Genomic DNA, 16,805 nt, shown 5'->3' on the forward strand with positions numbered 1-16,805 from the left:
AGATAGCTGGCTGGAAATATCCTGTTATTTGTGCCCTCGGTTGATTGTAGCTGCACACAGGAAAGACAAACTAAAGGCTTGTTTAAAAGCAGGATGCTCAAATTTTTTGTCCATGTTTTTTTTTTATTTTTGTGTAAGTGCTGTCTAAACAGGTCACTCTATGGCAGTTAAGTCTGCATTTGTGTTTTATTTCTGTTTTACTATGTAAATCGTTGCACATAAAAATGTGTAAAGGACACAAAAATTTATTGCTGCTTTAGTATGCAGCCTTCAATCTAGCATATGAAGGAAAATGGTTGAGTCTTCGGATGTGTGTTGTATGAAGTAGTATTTATACTACTGTTGGACTGTGGTTGGGGAGCTATTTCTGAGATGATTATAACAGGGTGAAAGCCTCTGTCTCTCAACTGAATGTGTCTTGTCTCTGCAGCAGAACAGGAGACAAAGCTTAAACAAGTGCTCCTCATTTACTTCACAGAAAAGTAGTTAAATTAGTTTAAATACCCTTCAGTGGGAAGTTCATGGCTCAGCGCCTACCCATGTTTGCGCACTTTGCTGGCTGCACAGGACTGGTACCACCTGCCCTCCTGGCCGATACTTCACTCCGGTGTGGACATCTCCTCGGTGAACATCTGAAGAAACTCACACTCAACACATTGTGTTTAACAAATGTAAAACAAACCTAGAAATGTAACTATAGATGTAGTCCCACATTGCTGCGTCCTTGTAGTTTTCAAGCAACTTTTGATGTTTCTCTACATGAAACACCGGCTATTAATTTCTTTCAAGTGGTAATTCAGTTAAACTGAGAAGATTCAGCATTGGTTAGAAGTAACAGTATAGTCTGGAGATTGGCATGATGGTATGATGATGTGGTTTCATGAAGCTTTCATCTCAGAGCAAGTGCATTTGTGTGTGTCAGCTCTGTAAAGCACTGGATTTTATTTTTAGCATTCACTTTGACTGTTATTTCATTACACAATATTACCTGGAATTTTTCTTTCAGGTCCAGTTCATGAGACTGTGTATGATTTTTGGAGAATGATATGGCAGGAGCAATCAGCTTGTGTTGTGATGGTCACAAATTTAGTGGAAGTTGGGAGAGTAAGTTTTTGTTTTGTTTTTGTTTTAATGCTACAAGTTTAAGAAAAATCTATGGACAAGACATATTATCAGCAGAACGTAGAAGAGTCTTGTGAAGAACAGCCCCACATCCTGAGAGGAGAGGAAGGGGAAGGGTTGGTGGTCCAGATGTTGTTGTGGGTTACAGCATTGTGTAAAGCCAGAGCTAACTTCTGAAGAAGTCTGATGCTGTGTTGCTTTCATGACTAGTGAAAAATTGTCTGAATCCAAAATTCATAGTTCAGCAAAATAGGTTTATATATTAAGTCAGTCAAATGAGTAAGTGGAGTAGTGAGCAAACATGCTTCTATCTCAGTGGCTAGAAATCAGCAAATTATTTACAATTTAGTAGTAACACATTCCTCAGGGTGTAATGTAAAGTATCTGGGATTACTTGCAACAGTTTGATTACTGATATGAAATGCATCCCAGTTTAGCATAAGTGGAAATGTATTCCACAGCTCAGCACTGAAAAAAAAATAAATTTGAAAAAATACCCATTTAGAAATGAGTTTGGCATCTAAGTACAGCTGTGTAAAGCAGTGAAAATTCCTTGTAGCTAGTGCTTAACTGGACAGAATGACCATCAGCCATGACAAGCCACATAAGCGCGTGGTTATTTTGGAAATAGAAGTGGTGTAATGCCGTACATGCAGTAACGTATCCTCGAGCTTTCATTTTCCTTCGGTGTAAAACGCGTTCCCATTTTGTATTTAGGTCAAGTGTTACAAGTACTGGCCTGATGACACTGAAGTTTACGGTGACTTCAAAGTGACTTGTGTAGAGATGGAGCCTCTTGCGGAGTACGTCGTCAGGACCTTCACTCTGGGAAGGGTGAGCACGTTTGGAAAGGGCTCGGCAAAATACCATTCCCTGGTGGCAAGGAGCACGGAGAAGGCCATGCTTGCACGTGTTCTTGTACAGTACCAGATCCCTCTGTCTGGTTAGCAGGTCCACAGTGTAGGCAGCCTTACCTCATTGTGGGAGTAGTGCATTGCGCCAGGCTATCCAAACGTGTCTCGCTGTGGGATTTCAAATTTCCCCAGAAATGTTGACTGCTGCCCTCCCGTCTCTGACAGTCACCTCTTCTCTGTAGCCACACTTCTGAGCTGAGCTCAAGTCCAGGGTCATGAGCCGTGCTTGTCCTTCATCTCCATTCACTCTGCCCTGAGTGCCACTGCGTCAATCTCAATCAAAGAACAAACTCTGAGAATGCAAATATATGTGATACAGTTGTGGTCTTCTGGTAAATTGTTATACTTGCTGTAAATGTAGCAGGCCATTTTCTTAATTAGCAAAACTTCTGAAAATTGATGAGAATCACATCTAAGATGTCTATAAAGAAAACTAACGAGGCAGAACTAGCATACTTAATGGCAAAAGTAAAAATTACGAACTTCAAAATGAAAAAAACACAGTGACATCTTTAAGCTTCCTATGGTCTTTGCTTTAAGTAAGTGGTGAAACGATGAAAACAGCGTGCAGATTTTATCCGTGTGTTATCTTTATTTGAGTCAGAGAATATCTGGTCTATGAAATACTTTGAATTTCATAACTTTTTTTTTTCCTTCCCTTTTACAGAGGGGCTACAATGAAATCCGTGAAGTTAAACAGTTTCATTTCACTGGCTGGCCAGATCATGGAGTTCCTTACAATGCCACAGGCCTGCTTTCCTTTATACGGAGAGTCAAATTATCTAACCCTCCTAGTGCAGGGCCTATTGTTGTCCATTGCAGGTGTGTACAGAAGAGGTAGATTGATTTTTTCCACAACTGTGTTTGTGAGCAGTTACAGTAGTCTCTTGTGAAACATCCATCGTTTAGAAGTGTTTTGTTTTTGTTCCCTTTTTGAATTGCCTAATTCACACTGCAGTAGAATTTGGCCATCAACAGCAACATTTGGAAATAACCAGATTCTAGTACACTTTTCCCAAATTGAATAACCAGAGATTTTCTTTTTCCTGCAAGAGCCGCACCAGCTAAATCATGATACTTCAGGCTATCATTTTAGGTAGCCTACAACAATTTTGTAACAGTATACAAGAATAAGTGTAGTACAGCTGCTTTGATAGCTTGGTGTTGCATGTAATGTCTGAATAGATTCTTAATTTAAATCGAAGTAAACAAGTAGGTGAAGGAAGATGGAATGAGGTTAATGGCAACAAATACAGAATGTTGTTTTTCTAGTGCAAGTTTTGCAAGGTTTGTGCTGTTGGGACACAGTCCTTTGACAAATAGAATTTCTTTTCGGCATCGTCAAATGTTTAATAACATTCTGTTGTTAAAATTACTAAGCCTTTACAGATTTTATGAATTTGCTGTGCAAAAACTGTCCGTAGCTTTATATAAAACCTAAATAAATCAAGAGAGATTCTTCCGGATACTGTTACGTGTGCTGCCTGAACCAGCTTAGAGCTTGATTGGTAAAACATATGCTTGAGTTTTTTCTTTTTGTAATATATCAGTTGAAAATCATCCTTAGTCTTATTAAATAAAAACAGGATCTGTCATATTTTGAGGCGCATGAGCTTAACAATCCTCCAGATTTCAGTTTAACTAACGTTTCTTTTTTACTTTAGTTATTGATCTGGGTGATAAAATGAGAAAAACAAATTATGGGGTTTTTGCTGTTCTTAGTGGATCAGATCTGATGAAAAATGGTTGTTTTGGGCACACCAAAAGATTTAAAAGACATTATGAAGAGAAGGACAGAAGATAAAAGTTGGATAGTGGTCATGGTGAAAGAATCGAATGACTATAAAATTGCTCTCAGTAATGAATTTATAAAATTCATAGATGTTTTTGTGGGACTACTTTTTTGTGGGACTACTTCTAACAGTATTTACTGATTCTTTTTAGTGCTGGTGCTGGACGAACAGGTTGTTATATTGTGATCGATATCATGTTAGATATGGCAGAAAGAGAAGGTGTTGTGGATATCTACAACTGTGTCAAAGCGTTACGGTCCCGTCGCATCAACATGGTACAGACAGAGGTATGGCAGTTTGCCTTCAAAGCACCTGGTGCTTTCTGCAACGTGCTAGGTCACAATTTCAGTGTTACTCCGAGAAGAGCAGGCAGTGACCCCATCGAGGGATTATCGCTATTGGGTAGCGTTGCTCAGTGCACACAGCACCAAGAACCTGAATGGTGCAACAAACCTGCCACTTCTTTCAGTCTTCACACAAACAAGTGCCTGCCTGACTTTAAAAACAGGAAAGCAAGGAGGATTTTTTTAGGGAAGACCCTGCAGTAGGCCTGTCTGGCACGTCTCTCCGCAGCTCTGGTATCAGCAATTCCAGGAACCTGAAGTTAGAATTTCAGCAGGTTGCCACCAGTTTTAGACTATCTACAGCCACTTTGTCCATAATTTGACTTACCTGTGAAACTTTATGTCCATTTCACTCTCCCTTTTCAACTCTGGTTTTGTTTGCTTTATCAACCTCATTGCCAAGCCTTTTTCCTTTCCTACCCTTTTTGTCTTTCATCATGCCTTCAGCAACTCCACATTAAAAACATTGCTTTAGTGATGAAGCTATAACAGCTCCCATTCTGCCTCTTGAGTATTATCGCACTTCCACAGAAACGTAGATTATTGATTTATATTAAAATAGGTTACCTGAAGTTTTGCCACTTCTCTCTCCTGTCCTCCATGTGGACATCCACCTGAGAAGTTATTTCACCTGTGACCACATGAAGGTATATCGATGTAATTTGGTGGTTTTATTCCATGCTGCGACCTGTGGCTCTTGAACAAATTAATGTTCCTGATCACCTACCCCTGATACAGGTCATTAACCTTTGGGAAGTGCGTGGGGTGGAGTGTTTCAGTGTGGCTGCTTCAACCATCCTGGTTTAATCTGCTTTTGCATGTGAATTAACACCCCTACTGCTGTTCCTTTCTGTTTCTCTCCCTGTTGCCTCTCACTTATCTTCTCTCAGAGGCTCATACTTATACAGCAAAATAAAGCTGTAATTGCAGCAAGTTCTTGTGATGGTCAACTAGACAACAGCGATGACAATAGCTCCATAGCTATGTGGGTAAGGTAGCACAGGCTGTAGAGCCAGAATATGACCATTGTAGTTGGACATGTGCTCTTGTTACAGGCACATGTTAAAGTTTGTGCTGTTAGTAACCTCATCAGTATCCACAATATCTAGGTGAGGCTGACGCAGTTCTCACACCTTGCTGTATAGACATGATTTACATCTGTTACTCTCAGGGTGGATAAATTTAACAGGTGTTGTGTAAAAATTGACAGTAGGCCTCATTGAAATAGTAATGCAGTTGTCTAGGGCTCAGGATATCTCAAGACAAGTCAGAAAAAAAAAAACTGAAAGAAATGCTGTTTCTGTTGGGACGCACTTGAGTTTATTACTGGCCTAGAGTCGGCTATCAGACAATTGGTGTAGTAGCTTAACACACAGCGTGCCAAATAATTGCTGATCACACGAATAGTGCTTGAAGCAATTTATACTTTCTGCCAGTATTACAAGACTGAAAGCTATTTTTTAAAAACTAAAATGAGTAAAGCCAACAAGTCACTGGCATATATGCAGAAACCCACGAGCACCACAAGAAAACCGAAAACCTCCCATTAAATAAATTGCTATGCCTGTTCTGTTAAGTTTTACTGAACTTAAATTCGTTCTGAAGAAAACATCCTTGTTAACTGCATCGGAATTAGGAAAAGATCGTGTTTATACTAAAGCATTATTTAATGAATTGATGGACACTGCCTTGAATGAGTTTTACAGTTTGGAGTCGATTGCTTTATCCTAAAAGAAGGAAAGGTCTGTTGTTTTTAAATGGCTCTAATTTTTGTTTCTTTGCCTGATTCGATAGGAGCAGTACATCTTTATTCATGATGCCATTCTAGAAGCTTGCCTGTGTGGAGAAACTGCCATTCCTGTCTGCGAATTCAAAGCTGCTTATTTTGATATGATTAGAATAGACTCTCAGACAAACTCTTCACATCTCAAAGATGAGTTTCAGGTATTCGCAGTTCCTACTAACTCTTCATGTGACAGTGTTTTTTTTGCCTCTAGATACATTTAATTTATTTTAAGGGAAAGGATTTTCATATCATGCTTATAGCATTTGGTCCCTTACTTTTAGTTCACAAAATAAAGCACCCATTTTTATGTGCTTTGCAGAGTTGTTTAAAGTATGGAATATTCTCCTTAGAATAAAATTGCCTTTAATATCTGTCTGGAATAAGGAGCTCTGACTAGGAACCACAGAGAGTTTTGACTTGCATTTGCACAGCCAAGACATAGCGCTTTAAGGCTCCAAAGGATCCTCTTTGTTTTATTTCTTTCGGAGGGGATGGTGTCATGCGGAACCTGTTCAGTGGTACACGGAGCGCCTTTTGCACCTGCAGCCTAACTCCCCTTGTAAAGCCCCAGCATGTCCATCAAACAGATAGCAGATCTTATTTGCTAATGTCTTCTTGCTAATGCCTCACATTTTCCCATATTGCAATGTTTTAAATTAAAACTGGAGGAGTTTCAAGTCCGTTGTCTGTTAGTTCAGCGTGACAAAGCAAGCGTCCTCTCTCCCTTAGACCCTGAATTCTGTGACCCCTCGCCTGCAAGCGGAGGACTGCAGCATAGCCTGCTTGCCAAGGAACCACGACAAGAACCGCTTCATGGATATGCTGCCACCTGACAGATGTCTGCCTTTCTTAATTACTATTGATGGGGAGAGCAGCAACTACATCAATGCTGCTCTTATGGACGTAAGAGACTATCTTCTTTGTCTGCGTGGTGTGCCGTGAAAAGCTGTGTAATATGAGAGAGAGCACTTGCTGGTTTAAGAAAGGGTAATTCTTTCTTACTGTAGCAGCCAGTAAAATGGTCCTAACAAAGAAGGGTGGGAGGAATGGGTACTACCTTGTGTTGCTTGTTCATAAGGTATTTCATCTTTAGTCTTATACATCCTTCTGGACCCTACTGGAAATCTCTCCTTTTCAACAGCATTATGTAAAGCTCTGGTTTCCAGCCTTCTGAATCTCAAATCCCAGCAGGATCTCAAAAATCTGCTGTTTGTTGGGAAGTAAATATTACCTACTTGAGCATTAGGTTACTATTGCTGTTTTAGCAGAAAGGCTACATATATTGAGTCAGGAGAGACAGAAGGAGAAGAGAAAAATGTTTCGTTAGCATATTTGGGGATAGAGTTGGTTTTGTTGTTCATATTTTGAGTTGCCACTCTTTGAGCGACAGAAGCATTGTCAGGGGGAAAGGTGAATTAATGGGAAGAATGGAGGTGAACCTGCTTATAGGTGTCTGATCGATAAAGCAGTTCATCACTTGTGCTGTCAGATTCCTGCCTGTGCCTGCCATCGGCATTTCCCAAGTTAAAGCCCTAAAGTCGCCTTTACAGTAAATACTTAAATAAGTGGCCTGATTTCCAGGAGCGACTGCCTTTCCTCAAAAATGAAGCGCTGTCAGAAACTGCAGTGTCAAGAAGAGATGCTGGAATAAAATGTCAAATAACAGCAGAAATCATTAGGACTGAATGGTATTCATCCCAGAGTTCTGCCTGAGCCTAGTGCAGGAAACATTTGAACTGCTAGCAAAACACAATCCCTAATCTCACAATTAGCTATTGTGCCAGGAAAATAGAGGAGTAGCATGTGTGAGACCAATCCGTTAGGGAGTCGCCGGGCCTGAATGGGTGAATTAGAGCAGTGAGCAGAATTTTGGTAGCAACCAAAATTGTTTAGAATTGCAGTTAAAATTGCATTAAGCACCTGAATGAAATGGATGTGCTACAGACCAACCAACACAGCTGCACAGAGGAGTGTGGTCTGGGGAGAAAGGAAGACAACACAAGCCGAACAGCTGGGTGGCAGGAGGACTCTGAGTGTGTAACAGTGTGTGGCAGGCAGGGACAGGATCCAAGCAATGCGTTAATGGATGAGCAATCAGAGGCAGGTAAGGAAAGACAGAAATGGTAGTAATAAAAGGAAAAAAAAAACAGCAGGAAAAAAGTAATATATTACAATGAAGGTATGTAACAAAGCTGTGAGTACAGGTTAAAACTTGGGATAATAAAAGCTTTTTCTTGCCCTTTCTCTTCTGCTTTTTTTTTTTTTTTAAGACTGATCTATTCAGAGAGGGGGACCTCACTGCTGGGCAAAGAAAGGGGGCTTTTGATAGCAAAACAGAAATGGAAACTTTCCCCTCTCCACAATGTACTTGTCCCTGTGTTCCCACAGGAAGGCGTCTGCTTCTCAGTGTGACAGCAGATCTCCTGCCTGCTCTTCTTGAAAACCTGATCATCTCAGACTCAGTACATTCTCTCATCTTGGGAAAGACCAGAAATGATGGGGAAGAGGGCTAGGAAAACATCAACTAGTACATGTTTTATTTCTTAAAAATACAAGGGAAGAATCGATATTGGTTGTTCCTCTTTGCTCCCTGGGCTGACCTAGGAATTAGGACACAAGCTGCTACTATCCCAATATGCTTCGTGCATTAGAAAAGGATAGCAAACATAGATAAAAAAAATTGTCAGCCTCCTTATTCTTTGTCAAACAGGTACTGATGCTAAAGACATTAATTTGTTATCTTCACAATTTACAGCACGTAGAAGGGTGAAATAATTTAATTTTTTCCTTCTGGGCCTCACACTATGCTCTTCGAGGGTATGTCAAATATTGCATGTGAAGATCCTTCATATCCAGTCTTCCAACAAGCAAGCTTCCATACCAAATGTGCTTTAGCTACGCTACCAGGTCTTCCTCCTAGGTTAATTTACTCTACTTAAAAAACAGCCGAACCACTTTTGGTACCAGCATGGGTGCTAAACACAGGTATCTCTGCGTTGCGTACAGCAGTCCCAGCACTTCGTCTTCAGACTGGTGACTTACAATCCCATCCACCTACAAGAATATTCAGCATCTTACTCTGTTTCTCAGATTAACCTGTCAGTGCTTCCTTGCCAGTTCATATCTGTAGTTCTTCACTGCAGAACTCTTCCATGCATAGTAGCAAATTGCCTGCAAAAAACTTCTGATCTCCTCTTCTGCTTGCTGCTCGAAATACATGTGCTTCTATTAGTTGCGTCTCAGCTAGCCTATGCGAGGCTGGAAATCCCGATTTGCAGTTGTGTATATTGCAGCAGACAAAAAATGGAATCTGCTGTCATGACAGGAAATAGTATTTTGCTGTTTAACTTCTGCTTTCTGCTGGAAATGGGCCCCAGTAATCCTGAAGGTCAGTTACGTGGGTAACCCTGTGGCTGCGGCACCGAAACAGAATTTGGGATTGAGTTTGCTCCTCGGTTCAGTCACAGAGCTCATGCGTAACCTGCTGTGGATTGGGTGACCTTCTGAGACCTCTGCACCCCTCTCTGCAACACGGGGAGAAGGTTTCCTGCTCCATCTCCTGGACACTGCCTGGAGCAGAGTTGCCAGAGGCTCAGCTCAGCAGAGCCCTGAAGAGCATCTTCAGTGCCTCGTGCATATCCGAACTGAAACAGGGCTTAGCCTGTAACAAAACGGAAGGCAGACCTGAGCAGAGTAACCTCTTTGTTCTTACTGGAGATGATAATGTATTTTTAACATCAGCTTTGGTGAAATCTGATGTAATTGATGTCGCAGCTTTGTTCTATTTATAGGTTTTTTCTGTTGCAGTGTTTTGAGTGGAAGTTATTAAGTACTTCCTCTACCAGTGCTAATAAAATCGTTTGCCTTTACAGAGCTACAGGCAGCCAGCAGCTTTTATTGTCACACAACATCCTTTACCAAACACTGTGAAAGATTTCTGGAGATTAGTGTATGACTACGGCTGCACTTCTCTTGTGATGTTAAATGAAGTCGACTTAGCACAGGTTAGTTTGGGGCTTGAGTTTTCCATGTTCCAGTGCATGTTTTAATCACTCTGGATCCAGTACGTGATCAAAATGTAGAGCAGTGCAGTGACTTTACAGTTATTCTTTGCTTTACAGCAACTAATTAACACTGGTTGCTCAGTAAAGGTTAAGTGAGATGTCTGCAGTGGAATAAGGCAACGCTCGAGTTGTAACTTACCGTTTAATTATGCCCGTTTTGTTCTGGCGCAGGGCTGCCCGCAGTACTGGCCCGAAGAAGGGATACTGCGGTACGGTCCCATCCAAGTGGAATGCATGTCGTGTTCGATGGACTGCGACGTCATAAACCGAATTTTCAGGATATGCAACCTAACAAGAGTAAGCATTATCGTAACAATATGTAGCAGAAAAATATGTCGTTTCTAATGCTCTCTAGGCTCCTGTGGTTTTAAATTTTGAATAATAGTAAAATACTAATGTTCTTAAAACACTGCCCAGAAAAAAGGCAGTCAAGCATTGATATCTAATACTGATTTCTAGTACCTTTCTGTAGCTACACACTAAGCAGAAAGAGCAGTGAGGTGAATGACTGTTGTTCTGCGGTGTTCTCCCTGATGAGTAGCAGGTGTATGAGGAGCGTTCTGTTGGTTCGGTGTGCGGTAATGAACATGTAGTGGCAGGTACTTAATTCACAGCTTCCGTAAGACATTTTTGCAGTGAATCAGGAACACTGAGGCTGGTTATGCAACCGGCACCTCCTCAGCCTAAGATACGAGAACCACAACATAAAAGGGGGATTGTGGCCACCTGCGAAGCGGGGTGTGAAAAAACTCTGAAAGCTCCTCTGCCTCTGATGGCTTCTGCACCACTGTGCACCAGCCTACATTTGTCATCTTTTTCTCAGCTTCAGTAGCAGTGCCAGTCTTGCATTCTTGTCAGCTCTTTCACACCTTGCACTGTCTTGTCTTTTTGCTGTCCCATAATGTGCAAAACACTCACACAGCATCTTCTCAAACCCTGCTTATAGAATCATAGAATCATAGAACGAATATGGAATATACATTTAACTGTCATTAATGTTGAAGAATTGTTGTGGGAAAAACTGCTTACTGTGTAATTACCGTGTACGCAAAGATTTTTTTTATTTTGGTCACGTTTTCTTTTTTCAAAGTGCAGAGATCAATTTGCATGTGGGCAGTATTTTTATCCAAACTTTTGTTTCACCCATATTCAGAGATAAGAAAAACATTTTCAACTCTTTATACCTTGTTTGGAAACTACAGGAAGCTAAGGTGTAGGCACACTGGCAAATATTACGCCATAGAACTTTTTTTGTTGTATTTTGAGACTTCCTCTCTTTTTTTTTTTTTTGGTTCATTTATTTTCACTTTTTCCATTTCTTTTTTTTTACAGTGTTTTGATTTTCTACACCTCTACTTCTCTTTGTCTCCCATGCCATTTTACTCTTACATCTTGCTTCTAAATATCATAGAATCATCTCTCTACTCTGTTCTTCCTTTTCTAAAATCCATATTCCTACTCCTTTTTGTCTTCTTCATCTCCAAGAAACTCAAATAGACTGTTTATTCTTCCAGCTATTAAGGCCTTCCCTGTGACAGCCTAAGTCTGTTCAGAGCTCTCCTTGTGTAGTATCTAGCACATGGAAGGCTCAGAGACTGGCAGCAAAGCTCTCATGATTGTCGTAGTCTGGCAAAAAGGGAAGACTTCAAGGAAAGTCATCACGTTTGTGCACCAATGTTACTTGTTGTTTATTTATAATGGGGTCAGTTCATGAATGGGAGCCAAAGGTAATGTCTCTGTTTCTGTAGGTCTAAGAATTTAACAGTGTTTTTTTTAATTGATTATTGATGTTAAGGATAAAAACCCTTGACACATAGAATCTAGGGAATTTATCCATTTAAAATAAGTCAGGGTAGGTTACATTAGTGATTGATAAACTGTGATGTTGTCTTCAATGTAGTTCCCTTTTTTCCTTTTTTGGCATCTTCCTAGAGCTCAAGCAATACAAATTAATGGAAACCTTACCATGCAATGTATATATACATGTTGGAATCTGTCCGTAATAGAAACACTTAGGTTTCATGTTAATTTTACATTTTAGTTTTCTAAACCAAGATGTACAGGTGCCATATTGACCTAAAGCCCTTTGGTTTCCTCAGCCACAAGAGGGCTATCTGATGGTGCAGCAATTCCAGTATTTGGGATGGGCTTCTCACAGAGATGTACCAGCTTCCAAGAGATCCTTCTTGAAGTTAATTCTCCAGGTTGAAAAATGGCAAGAGGAATGTGAAGAAGGGGAGGGCCGGACCATCATCCATTGCCTGTAAGTAATTGGGAGGAAGTTAAATTACTGCCATTCAAAGAAATGCTTATAAATTAGTTCTTGTTCTAAGTTCAAGCAGTATTCTTATGGCTACATTGTTTTGCACTTGCCCTTGTTTCATTTAATAAATAAAAAAAAAAGTACCACTGCTACTGTAGGTTGCCTTTTGGTCAACTTTTGGATTTGTCTTTGTCAGGTCAAGATACCATAGGAATGAGTATTTTGGACATGATACTACAGTGATACTGTGTATTGTCTCCTTCTGTACATAGTAGCCTGTTTTTCAAATACAAAATATGTACAGATCAATTTCTTCCGTACAATTTCAGTAAGGAAGTCTTTTATGCTGAGTGCCAAATGGTTATTTTTTGTGTATCTTTTGAATATTGTGTGTTGCGTTTTTTCCAGAAGGCATACTATATTTTGAGGGGGTTAGACTGAAAAATATGGATATATGAAATTAGATAAAAGTTCTGTAATACAGTACATGAACCTAAAACTACTGTTGGTAAATGACCACTGACTGCTTATCTGAGCCTGATATTTAAATGGGAGCTGGTTTGGGAGTTTTGAAAAGGTGGCACCTTTTTCTCCCTAAGCAGAGAATAATCAATCTCTCTCCTACCTTATTTAAAGATAAAAGTTTAAAACTTAAAAATTGAATTATGCGTTTCTCCTTATTTTTTTTAAAAAAGGCTTCTGTTTAAATGTTCAGAACTAACTTGTGACCCCTTTCTGCCTCCCCCTCCTCATTATCCATGAAATCTTCTGGCTAATTTAAACTCAATAAGAAGAAATGCATACCTTAATTTCTTTGAAATGAAGATTATAATAGTTCAGAAACGTCTCCAAAGGTCAAGAAGATATTGCATCAGTGGTGCCTTGGCATTACTCTGGCTAGATAATCCTCATACCGTAGGATAATTTAAGTGAGTCTCTTTCCAGAACTAAGTGGAGAGTGGTATACTTGCCATTGAGCTTGGGTTTTGATTTCAAATGTTGTACTTGCCATTGAAATGAGTTTTTGATTTCTAATGCCTATGTAAATTAAGCTATCGCATAGCTGGGCAGCATGGGAGGCTGTAAGGGCAGAATTTGAAAGCGGTAATTGAGAGGAAGGTCAGAAAGAGAAAATGCCTCAGACCAAACCCACTGGAGCTGCAAGGAGATTGCTAAAGCCTGATCTCCCTGTGGGACTCATGAATCACTCATGCTTACACAGTGAAAGAACAGAAACGCGTTTTGGATGCTCTCTTACACCATAGTGACATTTAACCAGCTCTTTTCCTTGCGTACAGAAACGGTGGTGGCCGGAGCGGGATGTTCTGTGCCATCGGCATTGTGGTTGAGATGGTAAAAAGGCAGAACGTGGTGGACGTTTTCCACGCCGTGAAGACTTTGCGGAACAGTAAGCCCAACATGGTAGAAACTCCGGTAAGCACCAGCCCATCAGGCTTGATACAGACAACCAGGGAGCCAGAGGTCCTCTTGTTGTGTGAGCTGCGTTCTCAGTCCTGTGTGCCCACAAAACAGAGCAAACCTATGTTGGGCCACAAGAAGAAAAGGGCATTTATCGATTGTCCACACAAGTCAGCATCATGTGTGGCCAAGCTAAGCATTTTATGCTACTTGTCTTGTAGTGGTACTGTGCTTTTCAAAGAAAACGTTCTGAGTTAGCAGAATGCACTTTAATCTCCCAAAATAACCCGGTCTCTTTGAAGACAGGTTGCAGCGGGTTGTGCTCACACAAACCGTCTTGAAATTTTACAGAGCAAGGCATTTCTTCTTGGTAGGAATAAGCTGTAAAGTCCAGATTAGTGGCTGAAGATATTAATATTTTGCTTCTTAATAACAACTGCTGCTTTGGAAGCTGTACTGAATAATGATAATGTTTTTTACTCAGATTCGTAGTAGTCAAAATGATACCTCAGGACTAAAATCAAAGACTTGGATCTGGTATGTTGCAAATGAATATATAGAATCATTTAGGTTGGAAAAGACCCTCAAGATCATTGAGTCCAACATAATAAACAATATAAACAATACACTAATATAAACAATATGAGCCTGAATTAGCAAAACCACAAGACTAAATTTAATTCATACGTACATTGTCAGAATGTAAAATAACCTTCACTCTTCTGTCAGTCTTTACATGTACAGTGTATCCGTCCGTGTGATCGCTTCAGTCATGAAAACTGAACATTGTGGAAAAAAATTCTCCCAAGGGGATTTTTTTTCTTCCTGTAGGTGAATATGAAAGCAGGTTAGACAGTGTTAGGGAGTTTCTGCCATTTGACTCTCACACTGCCAGCGGCCAGTGTCACTTTTCAGCCAGATGACTGCTTACAGCATAAAAATCAGGGATGCCAATTGAAATTAAAAATGTGTTACAGTTTATGCATAGTGAAAGTTGCTTCTGACCTTGTGAACTTGGATATTGAGCAAAATGGCTGTAGCTGCCCCTTCCTATATTGCCCTTTTTTCCAGGTTTCAGTGTTTACTTAGTATCAAGTAGCTTCTGTGGCACGATTTGCTTAATTTTTGTGCATCGCTTCCATCTCTTGCCGCCTAATAAATTAAGCTGATGGTTAAAATATTAACAGACAGAGCATCCTGTAGCAGCAGTGACACTGGGCGAGGTATTGCTGGGTTTGCCACAAATACTTTGCAGTCTCCTGTGCCATAGACAGCTGAGACACAACATATTGAATTGATGCCTGGATTTCAGTTTACTGCTATAAAGAAAAGAGGTCAGATCACCTAGAAAACTGCTTGTGTCACTGTAAGGGGAGGCCAAGGTAGATCGTGTGTGTTTCTGATAAATTGTCTGTAAACTTGTATTTCATTTCAAAATAGTCCTGAATTCCATTGTAGCTTTAATCTGCAGTTACTGAATTTCCATAGTTACGTGTTTCTGTTGTGTGGGTTTTTATTCAGAACTCTTGAACAGCAGCAGCTGTTGAGTCGTTAGTTAGAAAACAAACCAGGAAAACCAATATATATCACTGTCATGTGCCCTACATTCAGCAACACGATCAGATAACAAAAATGAGCAGCGCAATAAAGCCTTTAAGATATCCTCACCACTTCCTGCTAATGGACCATGCTAGCTTCCTTTGCAAACAAAAATAAATCACAAAAGTAGATTGGTTTTGTTAGGTTGCAAGGGAAATAGAGATTAAATTAATTTCCTTGGTTTTTCTTCTCCTTCTTGCTCTCTCTTTCCTCTTCCCTCTCCTCCAGTATTGACTCTGAACAGCAGCCTTGTTAAGGAGAAATACTAACTGCATCGAAGTTTTGAGCTTTAACTTCTCTTTTAAATGTGCATCTGACCTCTTGTACGTTACATCAATACGACTGTACAAATGGGCTGTGGGCCCAGAGCAGCTTTGTATCACGGCTCAGCGTTCCCTACCCATTCCCTGGCCGTCCAAGCAGCAGGCACTAGTTAACTGCTCAGTATCAGCTAACTTAAACATAAATGGTATATCAGAGTCGAAGTGCTTTCACTGCAAGAATGCTCTGACTGATAGGAGAACTTTTCATGTTTGATAAACCAGCTCAGAAGCTGAAAATATCAGAGAAGCAAATCATTGCATTTCATGGTCAGTTTTTTTTTCCAGTTCATGGGTTAGGGTGAGATTTTAAATCAGAGCTGGTAATACAGTTGTGTAGTAGAGGGGAAAAAAAAAAAAAAAAAAGAAAACCCAAACATGTCAGACTTGAAGTTAAAATTGCAGAGTAGTTAGCAAAGACTATTCTTTGTAGGCATTGCTGCTAAGACTTTAGAATCTTAATTTAACTTGTCTTTTTTGACTCTTTCCCCTTAAAGGAGCAATATCGCTTCTGCTACGATGTTGCGCTGGAGTACCTGGAATCCTCTTAGTCAGAATGGATGTGACAAAGTTCACCAAATACATGAATCTCAATAAGCTGTTTTGACAACAGTTCTTGATCCTGTGAAGAAAGATTTTGGGGCAAGAGGGGGGGTGGGAGGGATTTTAAATTTTAAATGCAAAGTATTTTTCTTATGAAGTTGTGTATCTTAATAAAGGAACTCAATCTGTTTCTATGCTTGTATACAGTATCAACATTTAGTGCCACATAAATACTATTTAATGAAAACCAGAGTCAGAAGAGATTTGCGCAAATTAGGACTTTTCAGTGTTTGTATATGCAGCCGTCTCTCAATTACAGTAGAGCGACCATCTGTTGCATGTATCAATATTTCCTATATGGTATTAATTTTTCTTTTTTCTTTTGATACATTGTTAAAGTACAATAACAGTGCAAATTGATGGTAAGGTTCATTCTTTATACGTTTCAAGTGTTGCATATATATATTATATATAGTAAAAAAAAAACCTGGCTTATTTTGTTTTAATGTGCAATGATGGCTGGATCACATAAAGATCTTTATAAAGAAACTTAAACATAAGCCAAAGACTCAAGTGTAAATATGTCTATATGGAGAAAGCACATGTATTTATTGTTTACTTGCATTCCTTTTTTGATG

At 39.8% G+C, this 16,805-nt stretch overlaps 1 protein-coding gene across 1 annotated transcript in view; it reads left to right on the forward strand.

The window, feature by feature from the left end:
- PTPRK (protein tyrosine phosphatase receptor type K) overlaps nucleotides 1–16,175 on the forward strand; it is a 439,897-nt gene extending 423,722 nt beyond the window's left edge. The window contains exons 25-35 of the mRNA XM_086631964.1: nucleotides 1,007–1,104; nucleotides 1,840–1,956; nucleotides 2,704–2,858; nucleotides 3,981–4,116; nucleotides 5,968–6,117; nucleotides 6,689–6,862; nucleotides 9,832–9,963; nucleotides 10,195–10,320; nucleotides 12,123–12,286; nucleotides 13,585–13,720; nucleotides 16,122–16,175. Coding sequence (XP_086488090.1) covers nucleotides 1,007–1,104; nucleotides 1,840–1,956; nucleotides 2,704–2,858; nucleotides 3,981–4,116; nucleotides 5,968–6,117; nucleotides 6,689–6,862; nucleotides 9,832–9,963; nucleotides 10,195–10,320; nucleotides 12,123–12,286; nucleotides 13,585–13,720; nucleotides 16,122–16,175 — 1,442 coding nt within the window. The remainder of the gene's footprint in view (nucleotides 1–1,006; nucleotides 1,105–1,839; nucleotides 1,957–2,703; nucleotides 2,859–3,980; nucleotides 4,117–5,967; nucleotides 6,118–6,688; nucleotides 6,863–9,831; nucleotides 9,964–10,194; nucleotides 10,321–12,122; nucleotides 12,287–13,584; nucleotides 13,721–16,121) is intronic.
- The last annotated feature ends 630 nt before the right edge of the window (nucleotides 16,176–16,805 follow it).

This window comes from Tauraco erythrolophus, chromosome 2 (assembly GCF_009769465.1).
Source record: "Tauraco erythrolophus isolate bTauEry1 chromosome 2, bTauEry1.pri, whole genome shotgun sequence".
Taxonomy (NCBI): domain Eukaryota; kingdom Metazoa; phylum Chordata; class Aves; order Musophagiformes; family Musophagidae; genus Tauraco; species Tauraco erythrolophus.